A 14,103-nucleotide genomic window follows, 5' to 3' on the forward strand; every position below is an offset into this window, starting at 1 on the left:
TCTTAAAGGAACATGCAAACCAGATGCCTTTCTGTTAATAAGGGAAGCGTGGAAACCCTGTTTTTGATCAAACACATCACATTTACTATAGAAAGTCTGACTTTTTTTTATTACACCATCACATGCTTAGTTTATATTTTACCATATTAAATTTTAACTTAAGAAAATACATTTTTGTCCTGTGGGTACTTTTGACTTGACAAATTTGTCCCATGGGACAAAACCTTTGGGCACCACGGTTTTGCAGTCTCTAAAATGTTTTCTTTCAGGGTTTCTCTTTATCAATTGTCATTCTTCGTCTTATTACATCTGACCAATTCATCTATTCGTGTGAATGAAAACCATCCCACAGCATAATGCTGCCACTACCCTGTTCCAGAATGGGCATGGCATGTTCGAGATAGAGGATTGTTCCTAAGAAACTAAAAGTTGGGTTTTCATCTTTACGTTTCATTTTTCAGTATGATGAAGATCACATCTTTACAAGGGTTGCTAAATAACTGTGAAGGTTGTCATATAGGAATTGTTTCTTTTTTTTTTTAGCAGATTTAAGAGTTTAATCCATTCTAAACCTTCATAACATAGCAAACCTTGAAGTAAAACAAACTAAGCAAACATATACAATACTTTTCAAACTCAATTAATCTGATTAACGGCATAAAAAAATGTTTTTACCCTACTTGATAAAAAAAAAAAAAAAAAAAAAAAACCCTGCCTGTATACAGTTTAATGTCGATGTGTACTCAGGTACTGGATTCTGGTGACAACTGCATTATAATTGCAAATTGTACAGAATTTATTGCAGCACTCAAGCAACACTTCGATAACTGCAGTGGCCGTTGTCATACAAGGAAAATGTGATTTCACTTGCGCTCATATTTCTGTGAGCGTGATCAATAGATATAATCTGCTAATGGGGTGAGTTTCTGTCCAATGGCCTTACGTATTCTGGAGAAAAATCTGCTCACCGAGGTACTTTTTGAGCCAATGTCCTTTTTATACTCGTCCAAATGCTTGGCACTACACACTCATATGGCCTGATAGCCTGGCAGTGGCTAATGTGTGCAAATTGTCATTGGGGGTCTTTTTATATCAAGCACCAGTGCTCAGCACTTCTTTAGAAGGTGACTTCAGCATTTCTTTCCCTTCCATCTCATTTAGTGTGTAGATCCATTGTTGAATATACAGTATGGGTCTGTAAAGCAGAAATTGCCCTTGTCTTAGTGAACGTCCTTGAGATAGCAGCTTTCAGCGAGGTAGAATAGGATAAGCGAGGGAAATAAGTTGGAACTTTTTTCTCCTTTTTTTTGTATTAATCTCACCTTTCAGGTATGACTTTCATATATTGCATATGGTGTCTTTGTGCTCAAGTTATATTGCATTTGGTCTATTAACTGTAGTTGTACTCGCGTAGAGGACTTTTGGTGCCCTTTAAATAGGCTTTGTGCAACAATAAAATAACATACAAGCCATTAAAACACACATTTTTTAGCACAAATGATGCTTCAAAGGGATTTTTACAACAATTAAGAATTTTTGAATGAGATTGGAAATTAAACGAGATTCATCCCAATTTTACACCCCTTATCCAGCCATTCATTCACCAACTTCTGCTTATCCAAAAATGTGTCACTTGAAGTAGCAGATGGGAAACATGCCTCTCCTTAGCAACATTGAACCTGGGTGTCCTCCCAGTGGGACGTGACCAGAACCCACCCACCCCCACCCCCCCAACAACAATAATTACAAGTAAGACTTTTCATTATGAAGGGGTGAAGACATCCGATTACAACCAGTCAAAGGTCAAAATTGCTCTAGTTTGCAAGTTCCCTATAATTTTACACATTTCAACTTGGTAGGTTTCAGGAATCAGTGGGTTAAATAGTCAGTTCTCTCTCCTTCTAACAGATGGCATTAAGGTACTCCTATGATCCAGGTGGCCATGTTGTCTGCTTTTACATATTGGCCTCATGGAAGGGGTCAGACTTGAAGTGTTTTAGGATCGTATTGGCAAATAGTCCCAAAAATCAGCAAACATTTTCTGGACTAGGGAGCAGGACGTTTCTGAACCCAACTTGTGGGAAAGTGACCAGTCAAACCATCTGGGAGTCCAGCCTTGGCTAATTATAACCAGTTTTGACATTTTTTTTTAGACATATGTCTTCATATTTGATGGTCAGAAATCCCAGGAAATTTGATTTGTGGTAAATAAGGGAACACAGACTGCATGTATTTAACTTTTACAGACCAATCATGTTGTCAGGTATGCAACCTCTTGGCAAGTCATCTCAACACAAAACTAAAACTTTTTTTTCTTCTTCTTCTTCACTTGCACAAAGCAGCTCAGAGTTTATGTTGTGGTACTATTAAATCTGGTCATCTGTGAAAAATGTATTTAGGTTGAAAATGGTTCTACAATTACTAAAAATGCAAACATGGCACATGAGAAAGACCGCCAGCCACTTGGCCCTGGCTTCATTAACTATCTCAATCTTTACTTTTAATGCTTTGTCAATAGCCCGACTTTTCCACACACACAAAAAAAACAAAAAACAAACAGCAACTGTGATTAAACTGCGATTAATCTGATTCCATTTAAATCTCCGGCTTTCAAAGAACAATACTGCTGCAGCTCTGTTGAGGAGCCTTGTTAATAACGGCAAAAGCTACCAGATGTATTCAATTTCCCTGCCCTTTATTTATTGTCACAGTGGTAATTCGCTTCACAGCGAAATAAATGAGGATAGGAGCAGCTTGAGAACATCAGAACACTTGTTTATTTTATCTAAATCACACAATCTGCAGGAGGAAAAAAAAAAAAAGTTTTCAGATACCAAACTGCTGATGTTAAGACTTTGTGGTCTTTTTCAATGAGCGTGAGCTTGCAAAGCAGCAGTAAAATATACTTCTGGGCTAAGTGGCAATGCATTCAAAAGGCCAGAAAGTGTTGAAACAGTCCATTAATTTTAAATGCTACGCCTGGAGTCATATTAGCTTCCTGCTAGGAGTCTGCAGACCAGTTTCAAGTAGGATGAGTTGGGTTTGATGACACGTTTTGTTTACAAGACGGATATAAATCCAGAATCTTTGCTAAAAGAAAAAAAAATGCCAAAGCATCTTTAAACCACTCTCTGTTCTCCAGTTACTTTTACTCAGAAGCAAAACACACTGCGACGTTGGACATTTTTAAAGGACGGCTAAATTAAGGTCTCCCAAGCACTTTGTTTCTGAATACATTGCAATTTTTACAGCAGCTGCATTTAGTTTCGCATGGGTTGTCACATCCAATTACTGTATTCAACAAGCATCCATGCTTGTAGGCCTGCTTTTGGCTATTGTGTTTGATCAGGTGTGCTTTCGGACTTGCTGTAGAAATCTACTAATTGTGTCTTTGACCTTGAACAGGCTGCAGGGACAGGAACTACCTCCAATTAATTCCCTTTTCCCCTCTTTAGTATCTTACATTTGAGCAGGCATTGTAGTTTCTAAAACGATGAGACATTTTACAATTCTGTTTAGTCGTTGAACAACTGAAAATCTTTATTTTTGTAAAATAAAGTACTTTTTGAAGTAAAATTACTTTTTGATGGTTATTCTCTTACTGCGACTTAAGTTATTCCTGAGACTAAACGTGTTCCATAAGTTAACACTCATATTTTTTCCCAGCCTTTGAGTATTTCAAAACAAACTCCTAGTGATCAGAAATATTTGTTTAAACTCTAAGTTAAAATACCAAACTTACCTTTAGTACCTGAAACCCCAGACCTGTGGGATGGTGTTTCTGACAGCACTGCCCTCTCATATCTTGGCTGCTACAACCATTGTTTGTACTCCAGGTACTCCACTTTTCTCCTACAGTCCAAAATCATGCATGTTGGGTTCATTGGAGATGCTAAATTAGGGCTTAGTTGCACGGCTGTTTGAATATTGTCTGTTTTTCGAGTGTCTCTGTTATAGTAATAATCATAAAACCTTTATTTAGTCAAGAAAGTCCCATTGAGATACATCTGTTCTTCCGTGACGTTGTGGTCAAAATGACGGCAAAACCAGATTTTCGCACAGTTAAATAACAATAAACATGATCAGAAAAAGTCAAAAGCTGTAGGAGTTGGTATGTAAGTAAAAGACAGATGTTAGTCTTGTGATGGACCAACCAGGATCAACTCCAGCCAACCGTAACCCTAAACCAGTCTGAGCACTTTCAGGCGCTGATTGACTTGACCTTTTTTTTCTTTTATAAGATTTTTTTGTTTGTTTTATTTCATTTTATTGTTTGAGCCACTAGTGGCTTTTATTGAGTAGTATTCAGCCAAGAAAGGGAGTGAAGAGAGAATGGGGGCATGCATGGAGCAAATGGCCCGGGTCCAGTCGTCAAACCCGGGACTTTAGCCACAGTTTATGGAGCGTCTGCTCTACCTGCTTCACCTGCAGCGCTCCAACATTGTTTTTTCCCCCCATTGAAAACATTTCTTTCTCCATGCAGACTGTACAGTTCCCCATAAAAACACTGGAATTTGAATACCGACCCAGGAGCTGCAGTAATGTTCACATTGGAGAGACATAAAAACACAAAGGAAGAACATTCTGAGCACGACTAAAGATTTTACTGAACCACAACTCGTCTTTTCATTCTGATTTACAGTAGAAAATAAGTGAAATACTCAGCGCAGTCTTCTTGAATTGTTATTTTCATATTTTTAACTAGTTCAATTGGCCACTGACAAAGTTGTGAGACCTTGTTTCACAGTTTTTAAAGCAATTTCTTGCTTTAGGTCCGGATGTAAAGGATGCCTTGAAAAAGGCATGATAGAGATAGTTTTGCTGTTTTTTGTGTGTTTTAAGTTGGCCTCTGCATTCCTATAAATGATTCAGTTTGGGTTCAGTCTTACTATTTTGAACTAGAGAAGGTTAAATACAGTCCACAATTTTTCTTCAAAGCTGAAAAATTACTTTTACGATATAGCATGAAATCTGAAACTTAGTTGACGTGATTGGTTGTATTTTTCAAATTTTCAAATTTTGTTTGGGGGGAAAAAGATTACATCAATCCCACCAAAATCTTCTTGGTGAGAGAAGATTTATTTTTGTTAAAAAAAATAAATAAATAATAAATGAAAAATGTTACTTACCCTGGTTGGTAAGTCGCATCACCCATATTCTCTGGTTTTTCTATGTGGGTGAAAGAAGCAAGTGTGTCAGAGAATTAGATTAGGTAAATATCTGTCTTTGAATAAATAGGAGTAAAAAAAAAACTGACCTTTTAGTGACACCAGAGCAGTACTTTCAGATATGACCGAATTATAAGTTCTGTGAATTACAAGACATTTCTAACGTCTCTGTTCAGGCTGAAGTGATTTTGCTTATCAACGCTCTCAGTGGCGGTGGTTTCTTTGTTTCTGGTTGACCTCTTCATACCACACTTTTTCCTTCCACTCGACTTTCTACAAATGTGTTTGACTGCATCACTCTGAACAGTTTTCTGCAACGACTTGGTACGAGCTTCTTGACCTTTTGCAGCTTTCCGCCCTTGTAAAGGCTTGAAATTTTCCGCTTTGGGTAATTAATCTATATAACACGAGTTTTACCTTCTGAAATGTCTGAAACACTATTTCAGTTTCACACCAGCTCAGGCAAGGAAGCACTGACAGAGTCGGGAAAGTTTTGCAGTTCAGTATGAAGTCACTTGTTTGCAATGCGGTCTTATTTCTGAGAAGATTTATCCACAGAAGTAGTTTTCCATGCCAGACAACCGAAGGCGGTGTTGGATGACGGCCACGTTTGTCGTTTTGCTGCATGCAGTACATGGCATCTCAAAGCGGGTTTCAAACTGATGACGCCTCATGAAAATTTAATGAAGGAGCGATTTTCGAAAACAAACAGCGTCGCTTACGAAAGCAAGGCAAGATATTAATTAGCCGCATCGCAGCGGGAAAAGGAGGACTTAAAGGTGTACGTAAGCCTCGTTGGCAGTCAGAATGAGCAGGTCTTGTTTGGGAGTTTAAGACTTGGCTGTCGCTGCAGAGAGGCAGGCGTTTTGCAAATTGGGATATTATGGCGCATGGAATATTAAAACGTGCAGCGTTTCAGAGATCGTCGCTTGCTACAAGCCCGAACGCACTTCGACAAAAACAACGGCAAGCTGCTGCAGGCTTTGTTTTGTTAAAAAAAAAAAAAAAAAAAGAAAGAAAGAAAAAACATGTTTGGAGCAAATGGGCCCTGTGAGTTTATCATCTTTCACATCTCAACCCGCAGCGAGACGTTCCCCTGGCCCTGTTCAGGCTGAAAATTGAGACACGGACAGGAACAAGACAGCTTAGACAACACAGCGCAGCCACCTGCCATCATCAAAGAGCATCAAAGCTCCACCTCACCTGAATGGATTTGTAGTCGGGGGTGTCAGGGTCCCTTCTTCTTTCAGCACGCCGCCACTACAAAAAGAGTTTGACATTTCAGAAATCATATTTACCTGCATTTTGCCCACACTTAGCTGATAGGTTTAATAACACCCTGGCTGCTTGAGTCGAATAACATCCAGGAAGATTAACTTTTTTTTTTACTGCTTTTAATGCGTGTAAATAACTAATGTGTTGAAATTTTAAATGACCACAGACGCGCCGTCCCGCAAATAAGGCAGATTTAATTTATGAGCCCGTAAATCTGCAGCTCAGCCTGCATAAAAATGCTTTTTACTAGCAGCTGTTGCCCATCATAAGCTTGAGGGTAGTCTGAAGTCATCCCTTCCGACTACAGTACTATCAGTCCATGGAGACGCCAGAAGCAATGCAAAATTTATCAGTTACTTTATTTAGGCCTGTGCATGTCTGTAAAAAGCTTGTTTAAACAGTATTCCCAGATACGGCTTGCTTAAATAAATGCCAGCAGCCTATACTGCACAGTAATTCACAAGCTGACGGACTGTGTGATTTGGTTGTCTGTTCGACATGCTAAGTTTTATACCGGAAGTTTCTTTTTTACGCATTAATATATCGGGGTCAGTTATCGGTGTCAAGGTATACCAAGTGCTTCAACATTTACAGTTACACCATTCCTGGAGTGTGAGGTTCTTTTTAATAAGAATTTTCTCCGGATGTTCAGAGCATAGAGTAATCAGCCATATCTGTTGCTGGTCACTGCTGGTCAGCTGGCTGAAAGAAGCATGCGCGCCTCTCTCGACCCTGGCTTTGATGAGTCGTCTACCTGCTGCTCCTGTTTGTCTGCGTGTGTGTGTGTGTGTGTGTGTGTGTGTGTGTGTGTGTGTGTGTGTGTGTGTGTGTGTGTGTGTGTGTTCTGTCTCCCGTGAAGCAGAGGGTATTTTAATGTTTCAGTGGGGAACTAATTAAAAATTCAAGAACAGGTCCAGAGCCTTAAAGCTCATTTCTAGAGCATCTCTCAGTCGGATCGGTGCCTCTCCGTACTGCGTAACCCTTTCTTTTAAAACACACCTAATTAAATTGTTTTATTCATCTGTCACAATTTTATAAGGAAACTGACACAATTTTCCACAGAGAATTAGCAGCGTAAGAAAACCCTTTGTTCTAAATTCACAAATTTTCTGTTACTCTATAGTCTGGCCTTATTTCTACTCCCCCGCCACCGGGTCATGGGTTCTTTAAGACCACCGTCTCTCTGTCTCTGACATCTTGCCCAAAATGTCTCCAACCTGTTTTGCAGAGGACCAGCTCCCCCCTGGCTTCCCCACCATAGACATGGGCCCACAGTTAAAGGTGGTGGAGCGAACACGCACCGCCACCATGCTCTGTGCCGCCAGCGGCAACCCCGACCCAGACATCACCTGGTTCAAAGACTTCCTCCCCGTCAACACCACCAACAACAACGGACGCATTAAGCAGCTCAGATCAGGTAGGTTTCCTCTGCTCAAAACTCAATTACCAAACAGGGAGACTCCTTTCTTTCTTTTTTTTTTCTTTTTTCACTTTCTATCTGATCTGCTCCCACATTATATCCTCTGCTCTTTCATCCCCTCTTCTTCCTGCCCATGATTTAACTTCTCATTTGGCTTTTCGTTTTATAGGTAATGGCATTGTTTCGACTATTTCCTGTCCTCTACTTGCTGTACATCCCTGTTTGTCTGTCTTATGTGCGTCTCCCTTTGTCTTCCAGTGTTGTCATGAGCTGTTGGGATTGTTTCCTTTCTGTGTTTGCTGGCTTTCGCCCTAACCTCTGCCCACATTGCTCACTGCTGTGACTTTCTGAACAAACAATTGTTCTTAATTTTTTTCTTTTTTTTTCTGCTCTTTCATCTTGGTTTTACTCTCCACTGCATTGGTGCAGTATTTCTTAGAACCATTATGCCCATTACTTACACCTTTCAGTCAACATTCGGCCACATTCAGAGCCCACAAATTAATGCACATGCTTTTAGAGTAGGAGAACACGCAGAGAAGCAATTTAATTATCCTAACATATTTGTCCTGCAGTAGATGTTTGCTTTAAGAGCATTTCAGATTCAATGAGAAGAAGTTTATTTCTTGAAACTAATCAGCCACAGTAGTGCGTAAAACTTCATAAAGCTTTCCCTTTATCCCTTCATTCTGACTTTATACAGTGCCATGCAAAAGGAAAAAAAATCTAAAATGTTCAATGTCACATTTTTTTCCCACCTTAAAACCACAAGCTTGTCCATTTTGATTGTATTTTATTTGATAGACCAACATAAAGTAACAAACTTGAACACACTACTCCCACAAAACATAGCCTAGCATGGAAGCATCTTTTATTCAGCAGAGATAAATAGACTTGCCATAGAGGAAGAAAGGAAGATGAATGTATGTATAGTGGACCCCCCACTTATTCGCAATTCAGTATTTGCTGATTTTTTTATTTTTTTTTTTGTGGAACGTGACTCCACATTTGTGGAAAATCCACTTATTCACAGATTTTTTTTTTTTTTTTACAGAGCATATCTAAACTATTCCAAAAAAATGCAGCTTGGAATCGGCTGGGATTTGCAAAGCAGCCAATCCAGGAGCACATTGTATTTTATTTGGTGATGATGTTTTGCACCTAAAAGGAATACTGTAGACGTAGGCTTCTTCATTGGAGCTACATCTGTTTTTCCTGTGGGTATTAATGCATATAAAGGTGCATTTGATGCTTGAACAATTGAAATCGGTATTTATAAAGGTTTTTGTCAGGGTTTACAAATGACTGTGGTTTCTAACTTTATCAGGGTTTAACTGTCAATAATAGATAAAGCAAAAGATTTCACCTTTAACCCTTTTAATAAGATAATCACTCTAAAATGTACAGCCAGAGCTACAACAAAGCAGTTTAGAGGACATGATATTCATTTCTTTGAATGGCCTAAGCAAAGTCCAGACCGAACCCTGTTGTAAATCTGTGGCAAGATTTGAAAGTTGTCCTTTAAATGCCCACCAGTCAGTCTGTCTGGATAAGCTATTTTTCATAAAAGACACGATAAAACGCATAGAAGCACACTCCAGAATATTTGTAGACGTCAAGAAGCGCTTCTTTTTGGATTTTATTAGTGAAAATTAAAAACGCTATTTCAGTTTTTCATTCTCCTTCATCGTTGTGCACTACTTTCTCTTGGTCTATCGCTTTAAATGCCGGTTGCAGTTACTGGTTGTAACGAGACAAAATGGGAGAAAGCCGAAGTGGAGCGAATACCTTTGCAAGGCACTGTAGTCCCTGCTTTAATGTGTAAATGCCAGTTTTGTTTTCATTTAATATATCAATAGAAAAAAAAATTCTAACTTTTAACCAGTTCTGTCCAGCTGTGATAACCCAATAGCATAACTTCTTAAATTGGACGTCTTGTCTGTTTGACCACCTGTCTTCACAGATTTCACAGCTTTCCTTTTGTTAACTCATCGTGTTAACCTGACTTGTTTTTTTTGTTGTTTTTTTTTTTGTTTCAGTAGAACTGTGTCAGATTAACCTTAACTTCTAACTTGCGACTTTTATTCACGTGCAGTTTGCTAAAGCATTAACCAAACCTTGTTAACTAAACGTACTTAAGGAGTATAATCATAATTCTTATGCTGTCTTTCTTCTCTCTATATTTTTAAATTCTACAGAATCCTTTGGTAAGTGCTTAGCTCCAAAGCACACATCACCCCCACTAATGTCCATGTTCCAACAACTATTAAAATGCATGGCATGCATTTTACTAACAGATAGCTTAGAGTGTCAGGGCTAGAAAACACACAGAAACACACACACACACAGACACACTCTCCCCTTACCCTCACAATGTGTAACTGTCTTACTGCTATTAATACCACTGCCAGCTGTAATACCACCTTATCTTGAGATTTTAACCATCAAGCTTCAGGCTACTGTGTTGTGAGAGAGTATTTGCCCCTTACAAATCTCTTCTGTTCTTGATTTTTTATTTTATTTTATTATTTTTTTTTTTTGGTCGCTTTTAAATGTTTCAGATCTTCACACAAAGTGTAATATCAGACAAATATCAGCTTTATCTGGGGCTGGGGAAAACAACCACTTGGGCCCCTCCAAGAGAATCTCTGATCTTGAAATTCATTTCAGCTGCTTGTGTCCACGATCTCATTCTTTTGAGGGGAGGAACCAGGCATGGCGAGTTCAAGACTGATCTCTCCTGCTTTTTTTCCCTCTCGTCTTTGGCTCTGTCTTGGTCTCTGAAGACACAGCCTTGACTCCATGCCCGATATGATGACAAGTCTTTATTACTCTCAACGCAAGCTGATGAATTCAGTTTAGAGACTGCATTTAATAACTTAAATATTAGTTAATTATGGCAATTATTTGCTTAATACCAACAAGAAATGTTGGTTGAGAAACGAACCATTTCCCCATTAATTCTTGCGTTTTGTGGTGCCTTCCTCCCCAAAGAAAAAGTGTCCCAAAATACTATTTGAACTCTAAACGTTCAGTCTCGGCTTTGGAGAGTTCGGTCTTATTCTTAGTCTTGGTCTCAGTCTCATAAGAGCTGGTCTTGACTCCATTCCTAGTAGGAATATAAATCAACCAGATGAATCAAGAACTTTTCCTTTTGATTCTGCTTTTTCTTGACTACGACAAAGCAGTACTGCACTCGCATCACTACAGATTTCACACCAATCTGTCACTCTTTTTTTTTTTTCACGATTCATGAACAAGACCTCTTGGGATAGATCCTCATGCCCAACCTGGAGGAGGCACTCTTATACATTACATTATAAAGGCACTGCTTTATAATGTGGATGACTCGTTGGGACTGCAACAAAATGAATTTGGCTCTTGAGCAAAAAATCCTGAATGAAAATGTCCGGCTACCACTTTGTGACCTTAACCTCAAGTGCATTTGTTTTATGCTGCAGGGCAATAATGTAACAGACGCCAGCAAGTCCATCACTGAATGGCTCACAAAAAACATTACATTTACCTTAACATTGTCACCTTAACTCAGTTCCAGGTGTGGTGGTGTGACCATAAACAAGATTTTTGTACTTGAAAACCTTGTAATACTGAATTAAAACAGTGAACTTTTATTCCTCTACAGTGATGTAAATGCGTCATCCCCAACATTTTTGCTACCAATGGTGCTGCAAACGGTTGTCAGGTCTGGGTTCCCATTGCTGTTTCATACAGGGTCAGATTCCCTGAGAAATTAAATAATTTCTTGAACACCGCTTGTTGTATTTGCTCAGGGAGTAATTGTCAGATGTTAAAATTTGTTTGAGATCTGAAACATTTTAACGTGACAAAATTAAGTAAAAAAAGAAACAAAAAACGAAGAAATCTGAAAGAGGGTAATTATTTTTTCATAGTACTGTAAGTATTGTCGCATACTGACCTGAATAATAATCAATCCTCACATGTTTGTTCCTCACTCACTTATCCACTACTTTAATGTTTTAACACCAGCACCTTAAGTAGGGAAAAAGTCCCCAAGAGCTTTTAGGGAGGCGGCCAGCTTTGCCTCTAGCTCAAACCCAAAGGTCCGCCTGCTTTCAGTCTCATGCACAAAGTCCTGAAAAGTCTTTTCCCCCTCAGTAGATGGTCTTCAGAAGACACTTTGGGAAAAAAGAATAACATTTTGAAAAACAGGCACCACCTCCCCCCACGTGTTTCACAAGATCTTCTGACTTTATGATTTTTCTATGATGAATCCTGTCTTTTCTCTGCCAGTAGAGTACAGAAAGAAAAGTTCTCTCTTCTTCTCTCTCTTTCCTGTAGTACCTTTATTTACGTACCCTGTTGAGTCTAATTTGATTCTTCTTCCAAAGCCCCCCAACCTCTATCTACTCGTACTAATGCTTCTTCTTTCCAATCTTATTTGCATTCATATTATCCACCCAGGTGGTACGCCAATAAGAGGTAAGAGTGCTGAACTGACGTTCAAAGAATGAAAATAATACAAATTCATTCTTGCTGTCAAGCCATCCGTACGCACCCATTTTTGTCCTGTTTACAAAGACCGAATACCATTTCATTCACATGGACCCATCCTCCTTATTTGTCCTGGTTTTGGTTGACTAAAATTGTATTTCATCATCGTGTCTATGCCTTATTTACTCCTTTGTGTTTTTGTTTTGTTTTGTTTTGTTTTCTTGTTCTTTTAGCTCAGTTGTGATATGCTTGCCCTGGCTCTAATAAGCATATACAATGACAATTCTGTTTTTTTTTCCTCCAAAACTATATTTTAATGCTCATTTTTGTTTTTTGTTTTTTTGTTTTTTTTTTCCTTTTTGGCCATAGCCAATCATGTGTCCCTCTTTTTTGTCCAACTAAAACAACCAAGCATTTTTCCCCCCTTAGCTGTTTCTTGTTCAGCACAAAACAAAAACCCCGACATGCGCAGATGCTGTGGAAGACCTAACACCACCTCTCCCAAAGACTTCTTTCTATCTTTGCAAACTATTTTTTTCCCATTTCTTCTGTTTGCTTTCCTCTCCTGTACCTCTACAAAAAAGCCCAAACAACCACTTTTTTGATAAAGTTTCTACGGTGCTTTTTTTTCCCACCTTCCTCTTTCACCTATTTTTCTTACTTTTCTTGTTTTTTTGTTTTTTTTTTTATCTTTTTTGACTTTTTTATTTTTTTTTCTTCAGGGTTTGGGGAAAAGGCAAACTGTAGAGTCTGGCGAGGACCTGATTGGCTCATTTTTGCCGTGTGACATGGAGCGGGAGAGTTGTTGATGCATAAAGCCATTTTTCTTTGAGTCATGTGACACCACACTGCTGATCCCATTGGTGGATTTTTATGGGTGTCTTTTTGTGGCTAAAGCAGTGGATGGTTATACTTTCTTGTTGGCTCAGACCGCATTTTGAATTTTGTCTTCTAATACAATTGCATTTTATTTTTCAGCTAAGGGTTGTCAGAAGGTTGTAAGTTGTGTCGACATACATTTCTTGCTAAGATTTGCATGTCAAACCTTTTGTTAGAGGGTTATATGCTGGTTCTGCCTGAATTAATGATTCAATAAACATTTTTTTCCAGCTAATCTGAGCAGCACCAAATTTTTGCACATGCTGCTGTTTTTTTTTTGTTTTTGTTTTTTTTACTTTTTCCAAAGATACTTCACCCAGGTGAAGTCCAAATTATCCCGTAGGCTGAATATTACAACTGATCTGTGATTGAATATGCTAAAAAAAAAAAAAAAATCATACCTAAATTTTCTTTTTGTTTTGTTTTTTAAATTGTCCTCCCTTGTTGCGCTGCTTTCTTATACTGTAAACCTCTTTTGTTCGATCCATGTTTCCCTGAAGCAGTATCACTCATCCCCATACTGACCAGTCCAGTGATATGTTGTACATTGATGGGTTGCCCCTCCTATTCAAAGTAAAAATCAGCCGTTTGTATTTTTTGTTGTCTTTGGCGCTAGGCATGGGTCGGTATGAGGCTCTCATGGTGTCAGAACCTTGAGTTTAAATGCCACGGTTTCTTATCAAGGTATTTAGATAGAAACACAATTCAAAAAATGCAGAAGTTATTCTTACTACTGCAATAATAATAATTTTATATCCAGATTTAAGTAAAAGTACACAATTTAATATATATTAACAGCACTTAACATAAGCCGACAAATTAGTCAGTTTTAGCGTACCAAATGTAGCTTTAAAACAGTTTATCTTTTTTTTTTTTCTTTAAATGTTT

At 38.4% G+C, this 14,103-nt stretch overlaps 1 protein-coding gene across 38 annotated transcripts in view; it reads left to right on the forward strand.

The window, feature by feature from the left end:
* Positions 1-14,103, forward strand: part of LOC103480676 (protein tyrosine phosphatase receptor type D) — a 456,187-nt gene that overhangs the window by 382,189 nt on the left and 59,895 nt on the right. For 21 of the 38 annotated variants that reach the window (XM_008435747.2, XM_008435754.2, XM_008435753.2 and 18 more), the window contains 3 exons: positions 7,672-7,860; positions 10,062-10,070; positions 12,307-12,324. In XM_008435747.2, the coding sequence (XP_008433969.1) occupies positions 7,672-7,860; positions 10,062-10,070; positions 12,307-12,324 (216 nt within the window). The remainder of the gene's footprint in view (positions 1-7,671; positions 7,861-10,061; positions 10,071-12,306; positions 12,325-14,103) is intronic. The other 17 variants (XM_008435756.2, XM_008435760.2, XM_008435762.2 and 14 more) reach the window with 2 other exon arrangements.

The sequence above is a fragment of the Poecilia reticulata genome, linkage group LG18, assembly GCF_000633615.1.
Source record: "Poecilia reticulata strain Guanapo linkage group LG18, Guppy_female_1.0+MT, whole genome shotgun sequence".
NCBI lineage: Eukaryota > Metazoa > Chordata > Actinopteri > Cyprinodontiformes > Poeciliidae > Poecilia > Poecilia reticulata.